General features: G+C 41.7%; 1 protein-coding gene and 1 pseudogene across 1 annotated transcript in view; one reads left to right on the forward strand and one right to left on the reverse strand.

Moving 5' to 3' along the window:
* ELP3 (elongator acetyltransferase complex subunit 3) overlaps positions 1-27,167 on the reverse strand; it is a 111,862-nt gene that overhangs the window by 40,198 nt on the left and 44,497 nt on the right. Inside the window, exons 8-10 of the mRNA XM_075556468.1 lie at positions 26,545-26,706; positions 23,239-23,365; positions 18,894-19,087 (exon numbers count right to left, since the gene is read on the reverse strand). Of these exons, the coding sequence (XP_075412583.1) occupies positions 18,894-19,087; positions 23,239-23,365; positions 26,545-26,706 (483 nt within the window). The remainder of the gene's footprint in view (positions 1-18,893; positions 19,088-23,238; positions 23,366-26,544; positions 26,707-27,167) is intronic.
* On the forward strand, positions 5,634-6,508 carry LOC142454594 (COP9 signalosome complex subunit 2 pseudogene; annotated as a pseudogene).

Raw genomic sequence — 27,167 nt, forward strand, 5'->3', positions numbered from 1 at the left:
AACCTTTAATAGTTTTTGTGAGGAACTCCTTATGAAAATCACTTCATAACATAAAAGTGCAAAACAATTATCTAACAACCACTAGTCAGGATTTTTTTTTGGTGAAACATTTATACGAGATATAGAGAGGTAAAATATTTTTTATAAAATTCCATTTGTTTTAAAAATGTAACCATTAATATTAATACACTGTTTTATAGCTAACAAACATATTCTCAAACAGCAAGTGACAAATAACCTCAAGTTCAAAGGCTAGGTTTGGCTAGAAACTGACAGAGAATGAATCCCCCTCTCCCTTTCCCTTAATCTAAATTAAGAAATGATTCTACATTAGAACAGAAGCTTGCCTAAAGAAGAGAGGAGAAAATTTATTTCCTGGCACTAATACAACTTATAAAATCCTAAGCCCCAAGGAGTTTCCAATAAAAAGTTGAGTTTCATTTTAGTAGCCTCTACACAATCTCCTAGACCCAAATCAGCATTTAACAATAAAGCGATACTTTTTGTTTGCTTGCTTAAAAATCTAAATTAAGCAAGAATATGCATAGCACATCTGCTTCCTATTCAAAGACAAATTTCCAATTTGTTTTGTCTAATATTTGGTTGTTTAAAAGAAAGACATGAAGAATATACCAATTACTTTTTCTTCCTATTTTTGAATCAACTTAAATGTGTTTCTCTTTTCACAAATTCCTTCAAATGTTAAGTAAATACAATGAGCTAATTCTTCCATTTGATTCTAATAACATATTGTTCCTCAAAATTCTCAACACCCAATCAATTAGTATTAAAGGCTTTACACAATCATTTTATTAGGCTCTAGAAGTCAGTAGAAATCCCATAGAGACTACCCAAGATAAGCTATCATTCACTAAGACGATGGCACATCGCCAGGGACTTCAAAGTGAGACATCAAAAAAATCTTTTTTTATATAATTAGTGTTAGTATAAATGATTTACTTGTAGTGTTCAGGAAAATAAATTAACTTCTTTTTGGAACTATAATTTTAAAAATACAAACATTTTACAGTTGTTGATAGATGAAATTAATAAAGGCTATTAAACTGAAAATCTTGGTTTATTTTAGGAAAGAAAATACAGGTTACAGTTAAAAATATTTGGGTTCACATTCTGAACGCCAAAGTTAAAGTCTTTTAAATGTTCTTTTTTTTAACCCTGAGATAGTTTATAACTTGAAACTATGTGTACACATAGAGGTAGGTATTGGGCTCATGGTAGCCTTGTAGCTAGTGAGATGGTAGAAAACAATGCCTTTAAAATTCTCCACTGCGCAGTATAATACAGAGTCAGGACAGCATTGCTCAAGTCTACCCAGAGCACAGAAAGAGGCAGCAGAATCCATCTCCTTACAAATAGGCGTATCCCTCTGAAGGCTACGGCAGGAAAGTTTATCTCATTTATCCTCCTACCCCTAACGTTCTTTTATCCCGTCCTTATCTGACCGTCTCCACTCTATGGTCTAATTAGAAGAAATTGATTTGTTTATCATTAATTCAGACTTGGGAGTCCACGGGAGGTGCAAATGGTTAACACACTCAACCGCTAATGGGAGGTCTGCGTGTACCCAGACCTGAGAAGACAGTCCGGGGTCTACAGATGAAAAACTAGTAGCACAAAGTGGTGTGGAGCACAGTTCTGCTCTGACGCCCATGCATTCTCCATCAGTTGAAAGTGACTGGATAAACAAGCCAACAACCCCCTCCCTCACTGTCACACAGTGGATGCTAACCCATAGGATGGCAACTCGTTCATTTAGATTCATTTTTCCCCTTTCACCAGCTTATTTGGAGACTCTTTAAATAACCAATGGAATGTCTTAATCAGTACACTTTGAAAATTGATAAGGGAAAAAAAATCACGTGTTAAAAATATATGGAATTCATTAATCTCATAATCGGTGAATTTCATTTCATTAAAGCTGTTTAAAAAGAGATTATATCTGAGGTAAGCTAGCATGCATTTCTAGAAACAGGATTCTTTTTAAATTTTTTTTCCCTAACAGTTTATTGTCACAGAATTTACCTATCAAATAATCCAATAATAGTTCAATCGTTTATCATCTCAAGGGTCACTGAACAGTCATCACATCAATCACAGAGCACACCTCCTCATTGGATAAATCACCTTTAACATGCGTGTGCAATCACAATCAGTTCTAGTGCTCCCTCCCCTTACTGCCTTATTTACCCACAAACCCCCTTTCCCTCTTACCACCCACCCCATCCCCCTGCATTCCCTATAGCCCCGTGTCAGTTATTCTCATTATGTGTCTACTCCTGTGCCTCACAGCTGGGAAACCCAACAGAAAACAATAAAAAACAAAACCATACTGAGTTAGTTAGTTTACTGTGCCAACCTAGCCGATAAACACATGTAAGGTAAATTGAAGGGCAGAGGGATAAATGGCTCAGTGAGCCTCGCCTTTCTAGTTCTCAAATCTCTTGCTTTGTGATGGTCGGACCAGGGTGCAGATGCCTTAGCCAGTTCCCTGCTTCAGCTTGCAAGGCTCACTTCCTGAAAGACATCCCTAAGAAGCCACATGGACCTGCCCTGATGCAGCCTGGGTGCTCAAGCAGCCATGTGGAGACCCCTGCCAGTGCTGAGATGCTTACACATTCAGTGACTCGGCTTTCCTCCTGCTGTCGGCATCATAGGGTGTGTTTTGTGAGATGGAGGAGGACTTTGTGGATTGGTGTCGGACATATGGGTTAATGTTGGACTTGTGGACTTGGGCAGCACTGGGTTGGGATGTTTTCTTGGTGTGCACTTAACCTTTATATAAAACTCTCTCTTATACATATGAGTTTCTGTGGATTTGTTTCTTTAAAGTACCCAGACTATTACACATACTAAAATCATAATAGTACAAAGACACAAATCATGTGTAAAAAGGAAAAGACTATCAACATTCAAAGGGCAGGGAGGAAATTTCTGTCATGGAACAAGTAAGAGATATTTGCCCCCAGTACAAATTCAGTTCGTGTCTGGGGTGGGGTGGGCTGGGGTGTCAACTGCCCAAGTACCGTGTTCAGTCCTGCACGGTCAGGCTTACAGTGGTCTCTGGCTGCTAGCAAGGCTGTCTGAGGCTCTTGATTTGGCTAGAATGGATCTGAGGATGCACTCTGCAGATGGGTTTGGGGCTCCCATTGTCCTCCATGCACCCTCCTACAAATTGGGTGTTCATAACTTTAGCTCTGATACTTATCTCTTCACCATAGTTGGATATTGTTAATTATCATCTTTGGATCACACAAGCTGATGTACTTCTTTTGTGGACTTAGTTGATTCCTTGTTTGAACACAAGTTTTTAAGACCCCAGACACAACTGCGATGGATAGCTGGGAGCCAGCTACATTCTTCACCACACTGTGCTATAGCACCCTTATCTTCATGAAGGTGTGCATCAAGCAGGGCAATGATGGAAGAACTAACTTTTCTTAAGTTAGAGCTAAGATTTAGTGCAAGCCCCAAAGCTATGCCTAGAAACAGGATTTTTCAACCAACACCATGCATAAATAAAACATACATACATAAAAATATCTATTTACCCAACACCATACATAAATATTATTAGTTAAAAATTTTGTTTTAAGCCTACAAAAAAGTAGTAAGAACAGTACAGAGAACGTCCTGCTCCCTATTCACCCAGCTTTCCTAGTTGTTTATGTATTTGTGTAAACACTTGTGATTGTAACCTGTCTCTCTCCCCCTTCTTACAGACATGGTTTTCTTGAGAAGTCCCATTACCCTCAATGTTTACCTCCTCAAAATCAGGAAACTGTCTTACAGTATCATTACACAACCAGGAGATCAACATTACAACACTGCCATCTAATCCATACTGTACTCAAATGTCAACAATCCCAATAATGTCTCTCTTTGACATGCCATGTCTTGTCAATGTTTTCCATGTAGCACAATTGCTCAGTCTTTCTTTGTCTCTTATGTCCTTTGTAGTATTAAAAAATACAACACAAGAGAAATTACACATCAATATTAAATCCTGAACAAAATCCAACAGCACATTAAGATTTATACACCATGAACAAATGGGGTTTATTCTAGGAATGCAGGGGTGGTTCAACATTAGAAATCAATCAAGAATACACCACATAAAAAAGAAGAAAAAAAGAGAATACACCACATCAGTAGAATTAAAGAAAGAACCACATGAGAATCTCCACATAGGCAGAAAGAACATATGATAAAGTCTAATACTACTTCTTCATGGAAACCCTCATGAAAACTGAAATAGAAGAAAAACTCTTTAATATGATTCAAGGCAAATATGAAAGCCCAATAGCATGTATCATATCTAACAGAGAAAGACTGAGGTTTCTCCTGTTGAAATCAGGAACAAGGAAAGGTTGTCCACTTTCACCACATCATGTCAACATTTTGAGAAGTCCTAGGTAGAGAAAAGAAATAAAAGATATCCAGATTGGAAAGGAAGATGATCTTTATTCACAGGCATGATCCTAGATATAAAAAAATCCCAAAAAGTTCACAAGAAAACTTCTAGAGTAAATAGAAGAATTTAGCATAGTTGTAGAGTACAAAGGCAACAAACAAATTAGTTCAGTTTCTGTACACCAGTAATGAGAAGTCTGAAATGGAAAGTAGGGAAACAATTCCATTTGTAGTATCATCTAAGAGAATAAAATAAATCTAGGAAGAAATCTAACCAAAGATGTGAAGGACTTAAACAATGAAAACTATAAAATATTGCTGAAAGAAATTAAAGAAGACTTAAATAAATGGAAAGGTGCTCCATGTTCATGGATTGGAAAACTTAGTATTGTTACATCAACACTGGTGAAAGCAACCTATAGATTTAATGCAATTCTAACTAAAATCTGTCTTTATCGAAACAATAAAACCTACGGTAATCCTCAATTTTACATGAATGGCAAGAAGTGCTGAACAGCTAAAGCAATACTGAAAGAGAATTATTAAGTAAGAGGACTTCCAATTTTGATTTATAAATCTTTTGAAAAGCTACAGTAATCAAAACAGCCTGGTACTGTTGTAACAACAGGCATAAAGACCAGTGGGAACAGACCTGAAGGTCTAGACACAAGCACACATGTCTATGGTCAACTGATTTTTGACATTGGTGCCAAATCCATTACATGGGAAAAGAAGAGAGTGGATAATTTGTGCTGGGGAAATTGAATTTCCACACGTAGAAAAATTAAACAGCATCAGGGCCTCACGTCAGACACAAAATAAATGCAAAATGGATGAAGAATTTAATGAGCAAATGAAAACCATGAAAGTCTCAGAAAAGAAGAAGGGACAATGATATTGGGCTACAGTTTAACAATGGGCTATCCAATACAATAAAAGCAAAAAGAGCAAAAGAAAAAGGGGAGGGGAGCCTCATAAAAATGTAAACTTCTGTTCATCAAAGACTTTACTCAAATGGTAAAAAGTGTGTCTGATGGAAGATGATTTCATGTGTGAGGAGGAGGGGCGTGACCTGAAACATTCTGAAGACAGTGACTGTGAATCAACTCTGGACGGGGAGAATCCGTCCTATCATCCATCCCAAAGCATTGAAAGCGGCTGGCCCCAGAGCAGCACTAAGCACTTTCAAAAGGTGCTGCTACATGAAGGTGGATTTCCTGCAGGGATTCCATGAAACAACATGGGAAGCTTTGATGACAGACTGTGATTGAAGACAAACACAGAGCTTGGGAAATTATATTTAAAGCATGAGGACTACGAACAGCTAAAAAAACATTTACTAAGCCCGTGACCGCAGTTTTGCCAGACTGACGATGGCGAGGATGGCCTGGAAAAAGGTACAGAGTTAATAGAAAGATATGCTTTGGAAATTCTAAGTCACTGCACCTCCAGTCTGCTGACCCTCATCCACTGATCCTGGGAGTCATCAGAGAGTGGTGGCTAAAGGCACTTGAGAAAAGGTGAATTTGAAAAGGCTCGACTGATTTTTTTTGAAATGTTCAAGAATTATGACGAATTGGGGAGTCTCAGGCCAACTGTGTGCTTTAAATATCTGGCCTTGGAAATATGCTAATGAATTGGGAATAAATCCATTTGACTCACAGGAGGCCAAGCTTTACAAAAATGATCCAAAAATTCTAGCAATGACAAATTTAGTAAGTGCCTATCAGAATGACATCACTGAATTTGAAAAGATTCTAAAAATAAATCACAGCAACATAATGGATGATCCTTTCATATGAGAATACCACTGAAGAGCTTTTACAAAACATCAGAACACGAGCCTCCTGAAAATGGATATTCCTCTTACTTCTAAGGAGTTCAACATAGGTGCAGCTGGTGTGGAGAGCTTGCTGGTCCAGTGCCTATTGGATAATACTATTCATGGCCGAATAGATCAAGTCAACCAGTTCCCTGTCCTGGATCATCAGAGGAGTGGTGCCTGACACAGGTCACTAGGTAAAAGGACCACCCACTAAATTCTCCCAGCCAGGCTGTGGTCGGCAAACGGGCTTGACAGACAGCGAGCTTTGTCGGGCACACTTAAGGCAGCCGTGTGGCGCCCTAGCCCTTAGAACTCAGACCAATCGGGAAAGGCAAAGCTACTGTTGGTTGATGTGTCATGACAATTATTGAAGTTATGGCAGAGGGCTTTTTTTAATCAACTAGTTTGTAAGACACAGATTGCTGCTGCATTCATCTCAAGAACAACAGCTTGAATCAAACTGTCATGCTGTACTGACATCTTGCCCTAAACCTATACCATCATAGTAATCTGTCATGGGTAGCCTGGCCACAGAGATCTCTACCATGATTTTAAATATTCACTCCTGTTGGTTAAATTTAAACATGTTTTTTTCTGTAGGCATTCTCTCACACATAACCTGCAGTAACTTGAAATGCACACTGTTTTGAACACATCTTTTCTAGTTATAAATTGTTTACTATATTTTGAAAAATATCGGTTCTCCAAATATGTATTCGTATATTTCTGAACCTGCAGTGTATATTTCTGAACCTGTAATTATAGTGGTATACTGTCACTTAGTTTTCAAGCAGCAAAATACAGAGTGCCGCTTAGAGGGAGGAAGAAAGTGAAAAGACATGCTATCGTCTAGCAGGGTCTCTTTGGAAGTCACATTATCTGACAAGAGCCTAGTAGCAAAGCACATAGAAAACCTGGCAACTTAGTAATGAAAAGACACACAGCCCAATCATTGAAGAGCGTTTATAAAGCATCAGAACACAAGTGCTCATAAACTATATAGGCAATCCTTACACCTTAAGCCAAAATTATCTCCTGAAAATCAAACAACAGTTGAGCACCACTAACAAACAAAGTCTGCTTTGAACATTATTCGCTGCTAACGTGAAAGATTCGCTAGGAACCATAACCGAACTAAAAGCAAACCAAGCTCAGGACATTGAGTAGTTTCCAAGTCATAGTGACCCTCTAAGGCAGAGGAGAACTGTCCCTGTGGATTGTGAAGACTGAAGATCTATCCTTCTGGGAGCAGAACGCCTCACCTATTTCTTGTGAAGTGGTGGTGGTTTCCGAACTGCTGGCTTTGTGGTAGCAGTCCAATCTGTAGCCCACTATGCCACTAGGGCGCCTAAGAGAGATAGGAACCATAGGGGCAGAGAACGCATGTTATGGGGAAACAATACGCTAGTAAAGGTTAGTGAGAATGGTGTGGTAGACTGGGTACTTTTGAGAAACAAATCCACAGAAAATCATGAATAAGACAGAATTTTACATACAGGGTACGTCGTGCACATCAAGAAAACATCCCTACCCAGTGCTGCCCAAGCCCACAAGTCAACATTAATCCATTAACCCATATGTCCAACTCCAGTCCACAAAGTCCTCCTCCATCTCACAAAACACATACAATGATGCCGACTGCAGGAAGAAAGCAGAATCAGTGAAACATATAAGCATCTCAGCGCTGGCAGGGGTCTCCACATGGCTGCTCCAGCACCCAGGGCTGCATCGGGGCAGGTCCATGTGGCTTCTCCTCAGGGATGTCTTGCAGGAAGTGAGCCTTGCCAGCTGAAGCAGAGAACTGGCTAAGGCAGCTGCACCCTGGTCCGACCATCAGAAAACAAGAGACCCAAGAACTGGAAAGGCGAGGCTCACCGATGCATTTATCTCTCTGCCCTTCAATTAACCCCACATGTGTTTATCGGCCAGGTTGGCACAATAAACTAACTCGAATGGTTACACAACTTAAAAAATATAATCAATGTCACTAAATGGGACGTGCAAAAATGGTTTAAGTAGTTAACGTTTTGATCCTAGGCGGTGTAGTGGTTATACGTTGGGCTGCCAACTGCAAGGTCAGCAGGTCAAACCCACCAGTCACTCTGCAAGAGAAAGACAAGGCTTTCATACTCGTGGAAACAGTTCCGGTCTCCGGAACTCACAGGAGGCAGTTCTACCCTGCTCTACAAGGTCACTGAGTCAGAATCGACTTGACGACGAGTTTTCAGTGTATATTCTCAACAAGAAAATAAATAAAATTATATTTAGAAAACACCTGGGTTCCATTTCAGAAGTATGAGTTCCAATCTTTAGGTGCTCCGTGCTTCCTCACGAACAGATTAAAGCCAAGAATTGTTGGCAGAGATAGGACAGAAACTACGCACTGATCTTCTCAGTGCGTCACACCACTGTGGATAACCCTGGTCGACTTCGTGTCTGCTAAGAATCTACAATGTCAAGTCATAACTTCCCCTGTCATATCTGAGTAGTCCTTTTCTAAGGAGAAATGCTGACATAACATCAACAGCCTGTGCCCGATCAACCCTCTATCCACCAGTCTAGCATTCCCTGAGAGCTCTTATGCAAATCATCTTTAAACGGTGGCCAAATGATGACTATCATTTCCTACATTAACAGAAATTCTGTTATATGGACACACTTTCTCTCATTTATTCATTCATTTTACAACCATGGATCCAAGAATTCCATTGTATTCAGTGGGATACAATCAGATACGTCTTCTATCTCATCACTTTACTTTGTTGCTCAAATGAGAGTTAGCCAGTTAAGGTGCCTGTTGGCTAGTTTCTGGGACCTTTTGCCAATCTTGTCATTCTTTGAACATTACTTTCTGGCACAAGAAGCTCTTCCAGGGGGGAGCGGAGAGGGAGGGGAAAAGAAAAAAGAGGACCTGATGCAGAGGGCTTAAGTGGAGAGCAAATGCTTTGAGAGTGATTAGGGCAAAGAATGTATGGATATGCTTTATACAATTGATGTATGTATATGTGTGGATTGTGATAAGAGTTGTATGAGCCCCTAATAAAAAGTAAAAAAAGAAAAGAAAATGATTGGGGCAAAGAATGTACAGATGTGCTTTATACAACTGATGTATGTATATGCATGGACTGTGATAAGAGATGTATGAGCCCCTAATAAAATGTTTTTGGTTTTTTTTTTAAAAAAGAAGCTCTTCCAGGCTTCATATATTTACTATTCTAAAGCTCTCCTTGGTTTCTCATGGCAGGTACTAGTTTGGTAAGCATGGTTCTGCCTCTATTCAGTAATACGTGTTACTGAAAAGTCTGCCTATCACTAACCCTCATTGTTTGTGTATAGTGTCCAGACACTTAAGCACTTAATCTGTACAACAATTCATGTATTGTAGTCTGAAAAGTTAGTATATATATATATATATATATATATATATATACACACACACACATACACACACACACACACACACATATATATACACAACTTCCTTTTCTCAAGTGTGCTTTAAATTCAATACCACTGGCTAAATAAACGACACTATCAACAGAATCACCTTATGCCCCGTGGGATGATTTGTAGTGTTCTCTATCTTGTAATAATAGTGGTGTCTGTGAAGTGAACCAGTCACCTACAGACCATCGATACACTGCTCATGGATCTTGGGCTTGCACTGAATTCTAGCCCCACGCTAGGAATAATTAGTTCTCATGACATGATCCTACTCAATACTCATCCTATAGCAAAGTGTCATGAAGAATACTGCATGGCACCAGGCTAGCAGCAAGAACAGTCATAAAGGCTTGTCTTCAAGCAAGTAACCATCTAAACGAGGCATCAATTAAGTCCACATGGAAGAAACACAGCAGCCTGAGGAAGCCAAAGATTGTAAATAATAAAATCAGAATCTGCAGGAGCAAATGAAGGGGGAGGAATAGAGTGGAGCACATCTGGCCCTCTAAGCGTCGAGGATGATATTCCCGCTCAGAGCAGCCAATCCACAGAGAAGATCACCTGGCTGGCCCCACTATGAGACATGATATCCCTCACTGACCCATAGCCCTACAGGGGACAACACTGGGGACACAGTGTGGGAATTCTGCCCGATCTGGTCCTACCACACCAAGGCAAAACACTAAGGGAGTGGAACAGAACAGCAAGGGGAACAGAGCAATGCAGTCACCAGGGAATACCAAAAATAGACTTTGGGGCCAGGGCTTGGCACCCCATCAGACTCGACCAGAAAACACACCTAAAGACCAACAAACAGTCCTTGAACTAACTACAAGCTTTTCTTTCTTGTTGTGTTTTGTTTTGATTTTTGTCATTGGCTTGTTGGTGTTGTTGTATTGTTTTGCTTTATTTTGGTGCTTGGTTTTGCTCTGTCTGGTTTTGTGCATGTTATCTCCGCAGGTCTGTCTAAATAAAGATAGGCTGGATGAACAATCTGGAGGAGAAAACAACGGGACTGACAGTTCAGCGGGGAACATGGAAGAGGGGGAGGTGGGGGGAAAGGAAGTGGTGTTAACAAACCCAGGGACAAGGGAACAACAAATGATCCAAATCAGTGGTGAGGCGGGTGTAGGAGGCCTGGTGGGGTGTGACCAAGGGTAATGTAACCAAGAGGAATTACTGAAACTCAAGTGGAGGCTGAACATGATAATGGGAAAAGGGTAAAGTAAAAGGAAATAGACAAAAGAGCTAGGAGGCAAAGGTCATTTATAGAGGTCTAAATAAAGGTATGTGCATATGTAAATCTATTTATATATGAGGATGTGGAAATAAATCTATGTGCATATATGTACAGGTTTAGTATTAAGGTAGCAGATGGATATTGGGCCTCCACTCAAGTACTCCCTCAATGCAAGAAGGCTTTGTTCTATTAAATTGGCATTCTATGATGCTCACCTTCCCGATACACTTACTGAAGACAAAGTGGGTGCATAAGCAAATGTGGTGAAAAAGCTGATAGTGCTCGGCTATCAAAAGATAAAGCATCTATTGTCTTAAAGGCTTGAAGGTAAACAAGAAGCCATCTAGCTCAGAAGCAACAAAGCCCACATGGAAGAAGCACACCAGCCTGTGGGATCATGAGGTGTCGAAGGGATCAGGTAGGAGGCATCAAAGAACAAAAAATGATATCATTGTGAATGAGGGGGAGTGCAAAGTGGGGACCCAAAGCCCATCTGTAGGCAATTGGACATCCCCTTACAGAAGGGTCCCGGGGAGGAGACAAGTCAGTCATGGTGCAGTGTAGCAAGGGTGAAACATACAACTTTCCTCTAGTTCTTAAATGCTTTCCCCCACCCCCACCCCTCAACCCACTATCATGATCCCAATTCTACCTTACAAATCTGGCTAGACCAGAGGATGCACACTGGTACAGATAGGAACTGAAAACAAGGGGAATCCATGACAGATGATCCCTTCAGCACCAGTGGTGAGAGTGATGGTACCAGGAGGGTGGAGGGAGGGCGGGATAGAAAGGGGGAACCTATTACAAGGATCAACATGTGACCTCCTCCCTGGGGGATGGACAACAGAAAAGTGGGTCAAGGGAGACATCCGACAGGGCAAGATAAGACAAAACAATAATTTATAAATTATCAAGGGTTCATGAGGGAGGGGAAAAATGAGGAGCTGATGGCAGGGGCTTATGTCGAGAGCAAATGTTTTGAGAATGATAAGGGCAATGAATATACAATTGTGCTTTACACAGTTGATGTATGTATGGATTGTGATAAGAGTTATATGAGCCCCTAATTAAAAAAAATCCAAATCTGAAGGCAGGAATAATATCAGAGCTTAAATTGTGAATAACCGGTTTGCAGAAGGCTATGTATGGATGACAGTGGAAGCCCGGAGTCTATTTACAGGGTCCCCACATGGATCAAACCTCCAGCGACCCCCTCTGGCGGTAGTCTAAGGGTAGGAAGGGCCTTGCTACAGGCAAAGACGATTGTAAAGTCGAACATGGCAGAGGTACCCAAGCCAAACTCAATTCACTGCCATCAAGTCAATGCTGATTCACAGCGACTCCTTGTGTGGCTTCCGAGACTACACGTTTACAGAAGCAGAAAGCAAAGTCTTTTTCTAGTGGCAAATGGTTGAGTGAAAAATGTAACATCATTTGTTCTCCTCTTGACCCATTTTAAAGTTGTTCTAGTGATTAATAGTCTGCTATGTTTTTGAGTGAGGTTTTCTTTATCTGACCATCGTTAGTGGTTTTGGTTTGTGCGTTGTAGGACTCTGTGTATGGAATCCGGAGTAGGTACACTATGGAGACAGAACTGGATTACTCATTACCTACGGGCACGGCCAGAGAGGTTGTGAGGAGGTGGGGCGCTAACAAGGAATTCAAGAAAGAAAAACAGTTCTGAAACTGATGGTGGCTGTCCAACTCTTAATATGACTGAATAACTAAATTGTATGATATGTGAATTATAAGTAAAAAAAAAAAAAGATGTTACTGGCTCATCGTGAATCCCTGAAGCCTGAGCCTTGAAATTAACCATTTCCCCTTTTAACCCTGAATCCTTTTAGGGGGGAGTGGTATTTAGAAATCAAGAGTTGGCTACCCAGCACGCTCTTTATTATTGGATGCCACTACCTCTCAACCTTCTTAGTCTACACAACTAAGAAATGGGTGTGTTTGTGTATACACAAATCCCTATAATTTTCTGTAGATAAATGGGAAAAAAAAGGAGTTCACACTGACACTTCTAATTCTAGTCTAGGGCCTTGTTTTCAGCCTTTTTCAATATTATAAATCCCTTCAGACAGTGAAAAAGTTGGCTCTTATCTTCAGCATATTTACTGTTTAACATAACCAACCTCCAACCCATTCTAGTGCCCATCTCTGCACTTCTTACTCCTTACCGCTCCATTTTCTCAGACATTAACCCTGCTGTTGCCAGTTCTCCAAGGCCTTGTTTCCATGGGCCAAAGGGAGGAGAGAGGGTCCTTTTGAATAATGAACAGTGCTTTAAAAAGCAGTCAACATTTCAAAGGAAACAGCTTTTTAAAGAATAAATTCTACAAAGCAGAACTATATGATAGCAAGGCAGAATTACCAGCAGGACCAGCTACTGAATTTGTGGTGCCTGGTATAAAATAACAATGCAGGGCCTCCTTTTCAAAGAGTACTAACAAATTTAAGATGGTGACAGCAGAGCAGTGACCTAAATATAAGGCCCTACGAGACTGCACAAGTCAGTAAGAGCCTGATAACTCAGGGCTGTACAAGTTATGCTGACAGTTTAGAAATGTCCTTCAACTTGTGTCACTACAGAAATGCAACATGGCTTTAATGGCCTGAAGGAGCGACGTGGCTAGAGTATTCCAGATGGGAATTTGTCCTCATTATGGAATAGAAATGTGGCATCTCTACTTTCACTGGAAAAGTGTTTCCTGCTGAAAACAAGAAGTTACATTTGCTGAGTATATTCTATGTGTAAGTATTGTATTAGGCTCTCTGGAATAGCTAAATGGACAGTTTTACAACCTTCTAGAAGCTCAACATCTAGGTGAAATTACTGACCACTTGAACTTGCTATATCCATCTAGGATACAGTTATAATTACTTTCAGATTTCTCAATGTGGTTCGGTCTAGGTTTTCTTTCTTGACTGGAAGAGAGATCAGATTTAAGGACATTCACTTTTTTCCTTTTCAATAGGAAACACTGTAAACTTACTGGCTCTACTATTTGCAATTTGCTCATCAAAAACCTTTCAAACTGATGTGTATAGGGGTTTTTAGCCTGAAATATCTTGTGCTTTAAGAGCATGTTTTGGTTGCAAATCGAGTTTCTCATTGTAGTGCTTCATAGTGATTCAAATATCACATCAAGGCAGACAGCTGTCAAATAGCCTGCGGGCAGCAGCAGCAGCTTAATGTGACTGCATCATGTGTCTGGACTGCGTTTAACATCTACTCGCTGACTGCACCCTTGAGGACTGCAGTATACCGTCATGGATTAGAACGCTCATCCATAAAAATACCTGCTAAGATGTTATCTACTCAACTGTCTTAAAACTAAAATGTACAATTACTGGCAATTACTCTCTCTGTAAAATACAGCTTTTAAAAATTTTAAGGCAACTGTGAAAATACGGAATTCCCATTTGAAAAATCTTCCTGCCCACCCCCCCTACCCCTTCCTCTGTTGTTCTTGTCTGACATTCGTTTTAAAAATAACTCCTAAAATCTTCTACAGGTAAGAAGATCTTTGTGGTTGTTTTCCCCGTGTAAGCTCAAAGGAGCCCTGGAAGCACAGTGGACTACCCATTAGGCGCTAAACGAAAGATCAGCAGTTCGAACTCCACTGCTGCTCCAGGGGAGAAAGATGAGACTTTTGGCCTTGGAAACTCGCGGGGCAGCCTTAGCCTGTGTCCCAGGAGGCGGAATTGCCTTGATGGAAGAACGTTTGCTTGTCTGGGTTTGTAAAGTCAGCTTTCCTAAGCAATGCCCAGCATGTTGCCTGTAATTGGAAGAAATGACCACGGGGTGAACCAGGGAGAAACCAACCATTTCTAGTGGCACAGCACACACAGACGATGATTATTTCCCTTTGCTATAATTTTTAAACAAATAAATTGTAATCATTAAAGATGCCTGTGTTAAGCAGTCTGCCAGGAGGCTGTTCTCCGTTCCCAGTGGTTTCTTTCTAGCAAGGTCAAAACAAAACAGGGGCGGCGTTAACCATACTTTTACTCTAACAGGTCCCTCCTTTCCAAGATCCGCCTTAAAGGTTTGAAGAGGGAAGCGAGGAAGCACATTGCAGAGTGAAAACCTACGGTTCTCTGCTCCCAAATCAGACAATTCCTCAGGCACTTGGCCCGCTTCACTACCTCGCTCGCCTGTACTCCTTTCAGGGGCAAACTGGAGACAGAGGAGCCAAACCTGTCCCTCACAGCAACGCAACCAGTATTCAAGTCATAAATATATTTTTACAAACAAATGAAATCACCATGACCTGAATACTACCCTTTAGATTTTTTCAATTTTACTTCAGAGCAGGGTGTACACATAAAAGGGCTGTCCTGCCGCAATCTGCCGACCCCTCCCTGGTATGCGAAGCTCTAGTTACCCGGGAACGGAGCGCTTCTACTTCGGAACGCTGCCATTTAGGTTTTCAACAAGCGCCTTTCCGGAGGCCCAGGAACAGAAAGGCCAGCCGCTCGATGGGGGGAAGGAGCCCTAGCGGCACAGTGGGTTCGGAACTGGCTGCTGGGCTCCAGAGGGGCCGTTTCGCTCCCCAGCACGGCCCCACGGAAAGCCGGGCCTCTGCTCCTGGCAGCTGCAGCCACCCACAGGGCACTCACTCTGTCAGCTGGGGTCACTAGGAGCCAGAATTGACTCAACAGCAGTGCGTTTTTAAATTGGATATACGATTTTTAAAGCAGAGATAGAAGGTTGTTTCACTAGAATATAGTTACCAAACTGTTAGGAATGGCTGACTTCAAAATTGGTACAAGATATTTTTTGAGAAAATAATTGTGTTCACATCAATACAGTACTATATTGTCTGAAGTTAGAAAGAAAACACATTCTGAATAATTATTAATATTCTACAAACTATTTAGAAAAAGTATAAATTGATCATAAACCAAATCTATTAAGATCAAAAAGAAAAATATTTACTACTAAGTGAAGTCTCATGTCATTCCTCAGTCAGTACAGCAAAAGCCTCAATAGTCTAAGGTTTAAGAGATGATTGGTAACAAAAAACAAGTCACAATTATAAAATAAACCCAAATCCTTTTTCTGTAGTGTATACAAGGAAAATATAAATAAAACAGGTAAAAAGTAACAATAGATAATAAATCAGAATGAATTGCTGTGCAGGTAGCCACAATAATTCAATAATCTCTAATATAAAATACAGCGACATATTTAAAGAAATTCTGCCTGTTTACAGAAAAACAAATGCCATATTGAACAGTAGTCCACCAAACTACCTTAAAAGCACAAAAAAATGAGTTTTAATGGAAGTTTCTTAAAATCACCAAAAATGTTAAATTAAGAGCAAATTGGAAGTACAAAGTTTAATCTTTGTATGAAACTACATAAAATTATGTATGTGTTTTTACTCAAGGTTAAAACAACAACAAAATCCATCCCCAGACATAAAAATCTGACAACACAGAGATGGAACTCAAATGAGTCTCTTTACCAACAGCATTTACTGCATTAGAATAAATTGTCCTCAGACTTACCAAGGGCATTACTCATGCCAGCTTTTTAAGGTGATTTCACTATTACCTCTCATTTTAAGGTATTCCATTAAATGTGAATCCATCAGCACACTTCAAAATCGCAAGCCTACATCCACCTGGCCTCTACCTCCCCGTAACCTCTCTGCGTCAGTGACATGAACGCAGACAAACGATGGACAGGTAGGTCTCCTGGAATCAGAGCTCACAAACTCTTCTACTGGCCTGCTCTCGTACGAGAAGTGCAATGGGGCCATGATAGGACGGTTTCTCTACTGGGCCATGGTTGATGGTCTGCAGTAGCATGTCTCCCTCGTACAACCTTTTTGGTTGTGTAACACACAAGCTCAAAGTTCTTCCTGTCATGTCCCTTACACTTTTCCTACAGAAGTTATTCTTGCTGCTCTTGTTTTCTCAAAGTCCTTGGCTGTAGGCCAGGAAAATAAAGTCTTTCATAATGACGACAGAAATTAGCAATGTTAAAAGGACATTGCTGCAGCTTTGGGTTTACTAGTTACAGTAGTAAGGAATTTAAGCATATAAGCCACATTTTTCATCTGATCATCAGTGTGATCTCTATGGTATCTAAGGATATACATTGTGACGCTCCAACCACTGCCAATTTGGCCACTGGAAGCTCTTTAAGCTCTGAACAATCTCATTCTGCTTTTTTTTTTTGGGGGGGGGGGAAGAGGCTAAACAAGCTATTTCTAGTATATCTTATACTTTCCCTACCCAGACCCCAAATTAACCATTTCTCCAAGAAGCCCTGGTTTCTTTTAGTGGAGAAGGGTATTTAGAAACCAAAATGCAAGACTTGGAGGATCACACACTCCCCACCCCCGTTCTCTCTCTTACATTTATATGTATTTTTCCTGTTTACCTACTTGTTGAAAACCACAATTCAAACCAATTATCTCCTGTTCTAATTTTTTCATTTTCCATATTTGTAATTTCCTTCTTAAAACCAAAAAGCCCAAATGCACTCCCACTGAATCAATTCTAGCGTGTAGCAACCCTTACGGGAACAAACAACCCCATATTTTTCCTAAGGAACAGCTGGTGGGTTTGAACTGACTTTGTAGTTAAAAGCCCAACCCTCATCCCAGATCACCACCAGGGTTCCTTAATGAAGATTCTATATCTACTTAATCGATCAACCAGCCTGTAACGAATCTTTTTGTTGCTTCCTATTTCTTTCCACTCCCCCCAAAATATCTTCTTCATTCAAATGGGGCTTTGGCTCCTGGACCAGGTCAGGCCTCTGCAGAAAAGTCCTTTTCACCATCTTCAGGATCCAACAGCCGGCACCAGACCCTTGTCTTCTCCTCCAGTCACTCTCCTTACCCTATGAAACCAGCAGTGGAGGGCCTGAAGTCAACGCCCGATAGGATCCTAACAGCCTCAAAGATTTAGCTTTACAGACTGAAAAATGCACAAAAATAATTGATAACTGGCTAACTGCAGTAAAGAGATTGTAAGAGTCAGATGTGAGGTAAACAAGAAGCAAGGGTCTGTCCATATGCTCACAAGCAAATGATAAGGAATCCCAGCAGCGCTGTGGATTAGATGTTGGGCTGCTAACGGCAAGGTCAGCAGTTCAAACGTACCAGTCACTCCTTTGGAGAAAGATGAGGCTTTCTGTGGAGATAAGATTGATTCAAGCCAAATTTGGCTGTAACTCCAGAAGGTTAACCCTATGGTACTCATGGTACTCCACTTCAAAAGAGCAAGCAGCTTGTCTGCCACCCCCAGTGCTCTGCGACTTGCAGGGCTTCCATGACCAGCAACGCTACTGACATTTTGGTCTGAAACCCTCCAAAAGCAGCTGAGATAGATTTACCGTCATAGACAATAAAGCTCTCTCTCTCTCTCTCTCTATATATATATAAATAAACTACACTCTTAGAAACCCACAGTGGCAGTACAACTCTGTCCTACAGGGTTACTGCGAGTGAAACAGACTTGATGGCAGTGAGTATGGTTTGTTTTATTTTTCAGCAGTTTCTAAAAATATTTCTTCAATTTCTGCAAAAAAAAATATAGTATATGGTTGCAAATGAGATCTTACTTCCTCGTTTCTAGTATACAACAGATATGATTATTTTATGTCCTTTATACTACGGGGAAAATTTCATTCTTTCACCATTTACAATGACAGTTATACAGAATAATTGCTGCAACTCTTTTTTTCTTTAGAGACGCTAAGGGGGCTTCAAAAGCTGCACAGAAAATGAAACAGAAAGATAAAGGAATTTTCCCGTCAACTTTGTGAAGACTCCGCGTGCACTGGGCTGTATCCCTGCTCTCATCCCCGCTGCCACATTTCAATGGAGAAACAAATTCTGACCTACATCTGAAGAGCTGCTATTTGCCATCCTAACTCCGTCACATCCTTACTGACTTGTGGACTGAAAGATAGTACATTACCTCTGGACCCGGTACACTCGAGTCCATGGGGGCACGAGGGCCAGGATCCGAGCCACCAACTCTATCAGGTCGCTAGGAGAGTAACTCTTATATCTCCCCGATTTCCACAGCTCATAAAGTCCTGTTCCACGAATCACCAAGGTAGGGTAGAGTTTTAAACCATCGGGACGAAAAGCAGGGTTCTCAAAAAACTCCTGTGAACAGAAAATAGAAAACGATTTCTCCATTAATGATCCGGATTATCCGTGATGAACTTTCAGTCCTAGTCGGCCTCGCTCGCTCACCCACCGGACCGCCAGGAGCCTGCCTGCCCAACGAGAGAGGGTTCTGCCGAAGAGCCGAAGCTTCATCTTCCCGTGGCCTGAGTGGGGCAAGGCACCGCGCGCACGCGTGCTCAGGATGACAAGGTCCCTGCAACCCAGCCGTCTACCACGCACTCCACTCCACGCCTTTCTCCCTCCCCCGCCCACGGTGCCACTCGGCTTTGCAGGTCACCAGCTGTCTTCAAAGAAGCTACCACCACTTAGCTCAGAGGCTTCAAATTGAATGGCGCTTCTTCCGAGAAGTCTTCCCGACCTTCAAGTACTAGCTTAGCCCAGGGACAAAAGGAAAAAAGTCCTAGTGAACCGGTATCTCTTCTTTTTTTTAATACCATCTTATAATGTATTTCATGTCCTTATTTACCTGTAGACTGTACTCTCTTTTAACATTCAAATATACTTAGTTTAACAAGTTATGACAAAACCTAAAATGATCACTACGTGGTCCTTTACAGAAAGAAAAAAAGCTTGCTGGCGCTGAAACTATTTTGTCCTCAGGCCAATGGGAACCATTCCTAACCTGGAACACAGTGTGCACCTGCTATCCAGATACTGGGGAATAGACAGAATTAATCTACTCTTGCCATAGCACTTTCTTGTGGGTTATCATCCCTTTGGGCTACCTTTTTAATTTGAGATAAAACAGGGAGACTCCAGGCATTCTCCTTTCCGTGACTTTGCACAAATAATTTGCTCTTACTAAAATCTTCAAGAAATGCAATGGAGCAACGATGAGAGCCTGTCTGACTGCCGGTCACTCCCCGCTTGGCACTAGTAGCTACAGCCGGCACTGCTGGAGGATGTGGATCCAGGGAAGTGCGGAGAACAAAGCTCTTTGAGTCTTCCATTACATTATTCTTTGTACATCATTTGGTCTTAGAGATTCTATTCTGTAATTGTATGCGATGCCCCCTGCATTTTAAAAGACTCTTCAGAACAAGGATAATTACAACACATGCGTCTCTCCTTTCTCACTAAAATCACATTTTAAAAAGTATAAACAGTGTACAGCCTCTGTCCTATCCAGCCCTGCAAGGTAGAATTCGGATCATGGTAGTTGGGGGGAGGAAGCATCCAGGATCTGGGGGAAAGCTGTGTTCTTCATCGATACTACCTCACACCCTACGGATGATACCTTCAGGACCAAGGGTGTGAGGGACGATGCTGGGAGAGTGGAGGGTGAGTGGGTTGGAAAGGGGGAACTGATTACAAGGATCCACATGTGACCTCTTCCCTGGGAGAGGGACAGCAGAGAGGGGGGGAAGGGAGACTCGGATAGGGCAAGATATGACAAAATAACGATGTATAAATTACCAAGGGCATATGGGGGAGGGGGGAATGGGGAGGGAGGGGGGGGGGAAAAGAGGACCTGATGCAAGGGGCTTGAGTGGAGAGCAAATGCCTTGAGAATGATTGGGGCAGGGAATGTATGGATGTGCTTTATACAATTGATGTATGTATATGTATGGATTGTGGTAAGAGTTGTATGAGTCCCTAATAAAATGTAAAAGAAGAAAAGAGAAAAAAATGATTAGGGCAAGGACTTTGCGGATGTGCTTTACACAATTGATGTATGTATATGTATGAACTGTGAAAAGAATTGTATGAGCCCCAATAAATTGTTAAAATAAAAAAAAAATGTATAAAAAAAAAAGTATAAACACCAGAGAACAAGAGGGAGACAAGTGATGGTAATAAGATTTTGGAAGATAGGAAATGGATGGAAGATTGGCAAACGACTGCGCATAGGAAGGAAATGTGCAAAAGAATCCTCTTCCAGAAACGGAGCAAAGGCCAGCTTATGACACCGGCGGTCCTGAGAGGCTCATGAGCTGACGTATCAGCTGTTGGGCAAGATGGGGGGAAACAGAAATAACAGCAAGGACAACAGTAGGAAGATCTGCTCTTAGCCCTATGCAACAGAAGAGACCAGTTCCCAAAAGAAACTAGAGACTGAACTTTGAGATTCTAAGTACAGCAAAACCTGTTAAGTAGGAAATCCGAGAGGAAAGTAAAAGGAAATAGAGGAAAGAATTAGGAGACAAAGGGAATTTATAGAGGTCTAAATACAGGCATGTACACATGTAAATAAATTTATATATGATGATGGGAAAATAGATCTATGCACATATATTTACAGGTTTAGTATTATGGTAGCAGATGGACTTTGGGCCTCCACTCAAGTACTCCCTCAATGCAAGAACACTTTATTCTATTAAACTGGCATTCCATGATGTTCACTTTCCCAACATGATCGTTGAAGACAAATGGGTGCATAAGCAGATGTGGTAAAGAAAGCTGATGGTGCCCGGCTATCAAAAGATATAGCATCTGGGGTCTTAAAGGTCTTGAAGGTAAACAAGTGGCCATCTAGCTCAGAAGCAACAAAGCCCACATGGAAGAAGCACACTAGGCTCTGTGATCACGAGGTACCAAAGGGATCAGGTTTCAGGCATCAAAGAACAAAAAATCATATCATTGTGAATGAGGGGGAGTACGGAGTGGAGACCCAAAGCCCATCTTACTATAGGCAACTGGACATCCCCTTACAGAAGGGTCGCAGGGAGGAGACGAGGCAGTCAGAGTGCAGTGTAGCAAGGATGAAACATACAACTTTCCTCTAGTTCTTTAATGTTTCCTCCCCACCACTACCTTACAAATCTGGCTAGACCAGAGGATGTACACTGGTTCAGATAGGAACGGGAAACACAGGGAATCCAGGACAGATGAGCCCCTCAGGACCAGAGGTGAGAGTGTCGATACTGGGAGGGTGGAGGAAAGGTGTGTTGGAAAGGGGGAACCAATTACAAGGATTTACATATCACTCCCTCCCTGGGGGGACAGACAACAGAAAAGTGGGTGAAGGGAGACATCCAACAGTGTAAGTCATGCCAAAATAACGATAATTCATAAATTATCAAGGTTTCATGGGGGAAGCAGGGAGGGTGGGGGAAAATTAGGAGCTGATACCAGGGGCTCAAGCAGAAAGCAAATGTTTTGAGAATAATGATGGAAACAAATGTACAAATGTGCTTGACTCAATGGATGTATGGATTGTGCTAAGAGTTGTACGAGCCCCCAATAAAATGATCCAGGAAAAAAAAAAGAAGAAAATCTACCAGAGAAGAAAAGCACAAATACGTTCTACCAAAAGGAGAGCAATAAAGTAGTAACACCGCATCCTGCCAAAGGAAGAAAGCTTGTAAAACCAGGAAAAGTAGAAGAGTCTCATCGAATTTTAGCTCTTTGTGTGTGTGTGTGTGTGTGTATACAGAAAATATATAAACAGAAGAGAAGTATGTGCAGTGCTTGAAGGCGACTCTACTGAGCAGAGTGTAAACTGTTAAAAATCCTCTAAATCTTAGAGTCTAAAAATTAGAATCTAAAATTTTGGAGTCTAAATTTTAGTCAGTTGTATGCTGAGATTCCTGAAGTGTTTTTACCTTTACCTAATAATTCTACTCCAAGGAATTTATAGTAAGAAGAAATCCCAAAGACTAAAAAAAAGTTACTGGTATAGTTATTTCCGATTGTATCAGGAACAATTTGAAAAAATGGCAAGCGCCTTTAGTTTGAAATTCTTCAAGTTGCTAAGCAAATTATAGTATATTTATTCTACAGATATTAAGTAGATATTTTAAATATAGCATGCTAACAGAGTAGGTCACAACATAAATTTTAAAATAATTTTACGTGAAAAATCTATTTTAAAAATTACTTATCACATATGTGTGTGTGTGAGTGTGTGTGTTAGTGTTTAGATGCGTATGAACAATCTCATCCCCAGAAAAGCCTCAAACACAGAAAAACTGTCGAAAGGAATATATTAAAATGTTAGCATTTTGTCTGGTGTTGAGGCTGTGGGTGTGTCCTCTTTCTGTTTTGTGCTGGCAATATCCGATAGTGAAAATATACTGCTTTCGTGATGAAAAACATAAACAGTTAAACAAGCAAACCAAACGGGCAGAGTCGGGATGCAAGCATGCGCAGGCTCCTGCACTGGCCTGGGTGAAGGTAGCACTTACTGAGAACTGCTCAATGTCTCTCTCCAGTCCTACGTTTGGCAGATCGGGCATCATATGAGCCACAACTTTGAACCCACAATCTTTGGCCAGGTTAAATGACTCACATACTGCCTTGACAGTGTGGCCCCTGAGGAAAGAAAAAAAATATTACCCATTACGCAAACAAATGCAAGACCACCGAGTTAGCATAAGGAGCAAAGGGCAAAGCGTTTGAGGCATTAATAAAAATTCTCGAACCACCCCACTCTCTTCTGAGAAGGCTTGGGAATGAATCATTTTACTGTTGAGATTTTTTCCCATAAATTGCCTTATACCCCTAATTCAAAGTCCTCAAAGAAAGTGGGTTTGCAAGAGTTAATTTATACTGTCATACTAATGTCAAGATCTAAGTTTAAAACAAGAATAATGAGCTCAAAATCATCAGCCTGTTGTACTCTTTCCATAGAAAATCTTAGGGTATTTGTATGTGGAGGGAGAGGAGGAGTGAAAATTCTAACACAAAATAGATCCCACTCCAGAGGGAGAGTCTGGAGGCTTCCTTTTAGAAAATCAATGAAAGAGACAATTTAGGGAGAAAGCAAATCATCTGGAGCAACTGGGAAAATACCCTGACCTGAGGCATTCTGGTACCAACTCAGGGAAGAAACAAGCCCAAAGAGCAGTCGTCCAACCCCCTAAAAGTCAGTGCTGATGCAGGGCTGCCTATCTCAGCTCCTGAGGCTGGAAATGTTTGCAGGCACAGAGGAGACAGCCTCATCTTCCTCCGGAGGCGAGGCGGTGGGTTCACATTCCAAGCCTTGCGGTAGGCAGCCCATAATGCCATGAGGGCTCTCAACAGCAGTTAGGGGTTCTCTCATAACGGATGACTCACATTCCACACCTCAATATCTATCACTCTACATCTGCCTGCGTATCACTGTAGTCAGGAGGCACATGTGGTGATTTTATGTGAAAATAAATTTAAATTACTAAGTTCTTCAGTTGCACTCCCATATTGAATGGAACAGCTATACCATGTTTGCTCAGCAAAGAATATGTTATTAGATGGCTCTGCCCTATAGCAAACCTTACTACTGGCTGGTCCCCAAGTATCACACACTCAATAGATCCGTAAGGAAACTTAATTTTTCTCTCAGCCTGTTGCTATTCCATCTCTTCTCTCTTGGTGAATAGCTCCATCCTCCCTGTCCAGTTTCTCACGGTGGAAACTGGGTCTCCCTCTTTACATGCTTTATGTTCCACTCTCTCCTACCTTCATTTCCCAACCAGCACCAAACACAACCTCTTCCAGGTCTTGATTACTGCTTGCTTAATTTATGGCAACAATTTATTTAATTGGTCTTCTAGGTTGTTCTAATCTACCTTCCATGCTCTGGCTGAATGCCTATTTCCAAAATTCAGATGTACTCACAGCACAATTTAGCCTCAGAGTCCTCCGAGGGCTTGCTGCTGTCCTTGGGCCACAGCGCACACTGCCTTGCAGGATTGGCACTGAGAGACATCAAGCTCATTGGCGTAACTCGGGAATATCGAGGTATAGGGCAGGGCTGTTTCGCAGGGTGTCCTTAGCTCTGATCTTCACAGAAGCAGACTGCCAGGTCTTTTTGTCTGTACGGCCACGCGGTGGGTTTGCATCACCAAACTCAGGTTTGCAGTCAAGTGCACTCCAGGCGTGCCCCCAGACTTATTGTCGCAGTTGCTGGCAAACTGATTCTGACACGTGGTAACCCATACGTTACGTTACAGAGTAGAGCTGCCCTATGGGGTTTTCCTAACTACAATCTCAGCAGAAGCAAGTTACTAGACTTTTCTCCTGTCGGACTGCTGGGTGGGTTTGAAGTAACAACCTTTAAGTTAGTAGTCAAATACAAACCTTTGCACCACCTACGGTTTATAACCTGTTGTGGAGTCAATTCAACTCCCAGCAACCTTCCATCCCAGAGGGTTTTCAATGCTGTAAACGTCTTTTTGAAAACAGGCGGCCACGTTTCTCCTACGGAGTAGATGGTAGGTTTGAACTACGGATCTTTAGGTTAGCAGCGAAGCACGCACCCAAGGCCGCACCAGGACGCCCGCCTCGCAAATTGGGCCTATCTGCTTGCACCCTCCGTCTCTTTTCTTGTCACTCCCTGGCCTCACGCGCTGCACCCTGACCAAGCGGGACTGCCCAGCGCGCAGTGCACGTGCCACTCCAGGAGTACGAGCGCGTCTCCTTGTCTGCCTGAGACAGTCGTCTTTCCCATTGAAGAACTCTTCCTCTTCCTTGAAGTCTCAGCTTCCGTCATTTCCCCGGAGAGCTTCCTGAACTTCAAAGAAACTTCCTCTTTACTTCCAGCTGTCGTACATTACTTCGGCCGTCCAACCAGTTTTCCTGGTTCTCGTCTTCTTATAGCACGCGTGCATTCGTCTTCTCATGCATGGCAGTCATTAGATTCTTTTCTGTGTTCAAAAGCATTCATTAGCTTTCCATTACTCAAAGGAAAAAAATGCTAATCCTTAGCCTCGTGTACTTCTTGATTAATGTGTTTCCCTACTTCCCTTTTATTTTTTCTCCTAGCACAACCCCAGCCATGTCTGCCCCAAGTTCCAACTCAACACATACCTACCTGCTCAACAAGACATGTGTCTACCATGCTAAGTCAATGATCTCTGCTGCCTAGAGCACTGAGGGCATCTTTTGGTTTTTGTTCCCCTAATCTAGTAATCAGCTTGAAGTTCCTTAACAGTTAATCGTTCATGTGCACCTCTTCACCTCAATTCCATTAGTCTCTAGAGGAGAGCGAGCGTCAAAGACCTCCGTCACCCCCTCCAGCTACAATGTGCTTTCTTTCCATCTTGGTACTCACTCCAGGACTTCTGAGTCTCTATCCATTGACTCATCCCCCTTGCTCTCAACTCCCTGCCAGCTGGCATCTGTTTCACAAAAACAGATCTTTCCACACTGATCCTGACTCCCTTTTTGCTCAAATCCTTTTTTTGGCTCCTATTATCCTTGGCTTTTCCTCCCATTTAAACTACTGACCTTGAACCCTGCTTCCTTCTTCCATATGGGAAAGGCTCTTCATGACAAACACAGAGAGAGGAAGAAGCATACTTATAGGCTACTAAAAAAAAACTAGGCGGTAGAGAAAATCTGGTAATGAAAGAAAGGGGGCATAGAATTAAGAACATAGCTAGAAGAAATGACCGAAAGCGAAAGACCTCTTTCTCTTAGACTGGTAGGACAGAAGAAAGGACGGATGCCAATGTAGGTGAAAGTGGCGGGGGCAGAGGAGAGCTCCGCGTGATCACCTGCTACTATCTTACCTGTTGGTATCTCTGGCCACATCTTCATAGACACTCTGCACGCCAATCTCCAGTCTCGTGCAGCCATAGGTCAACATGTCACTTAAATGCCGCTTCATGCAATAATCTGGTCTGGTCTCAATTGTAATTCCAATACACTTTGTGTGGCTTCTCTCAGAATATCTATAAAGAAAATCTAGAAATAAATAAGCTGCCACACTGTAGGGCATTTATTCCCATTCAAAGAATGATCTTCTCTTAGACTTTCCAGCATAAGGTCAGGATAATGGGCTGTGAAGCCCGGTTGTCAGAATTCAAATCCTGGCTCTGCCTCTTCCATACTCTGCAAACGGGAATGTCAGTAAGACCTCTATTCTTCAGTTTCACTAGCTGCAGGATGAGGGCAGTCCTGATGGGCGTCTCACAGTGTGGCTGCGCAGTGTGACACTGTCATCATCATCATCGTTTCTACTCCCCACAGTGTGCCGCAATCACAATCTCCTTGAATGCAGTGATTTCCACTGCGACAGAGCACTCTGCAATCCCTGGCAACTATTTGTTCCGAGAAGTAAAAACATCTGCATTATTCATTTCTCATCCCCTATTTTAAGAGTCCTGTTAACTAAAGAGGGAGGAAAAGAGAG

The sequence above is a fragment of the Tenrec ecaudatus genome, chromosome 8 (genome assembly GCF_050624435.1).
Source record: "Tenrec ecaudatus isolate mTenEca1 chromosome 8, mTenEca1.hap1, whole genome shotgun sequence".
NCBI classification, from domain to species: Eukaryota; Metazoa; Chordata; class Mammalia; order Afrosoricida; family Tenrecidae; genus Tenrec; species Tenrec ecaudatus.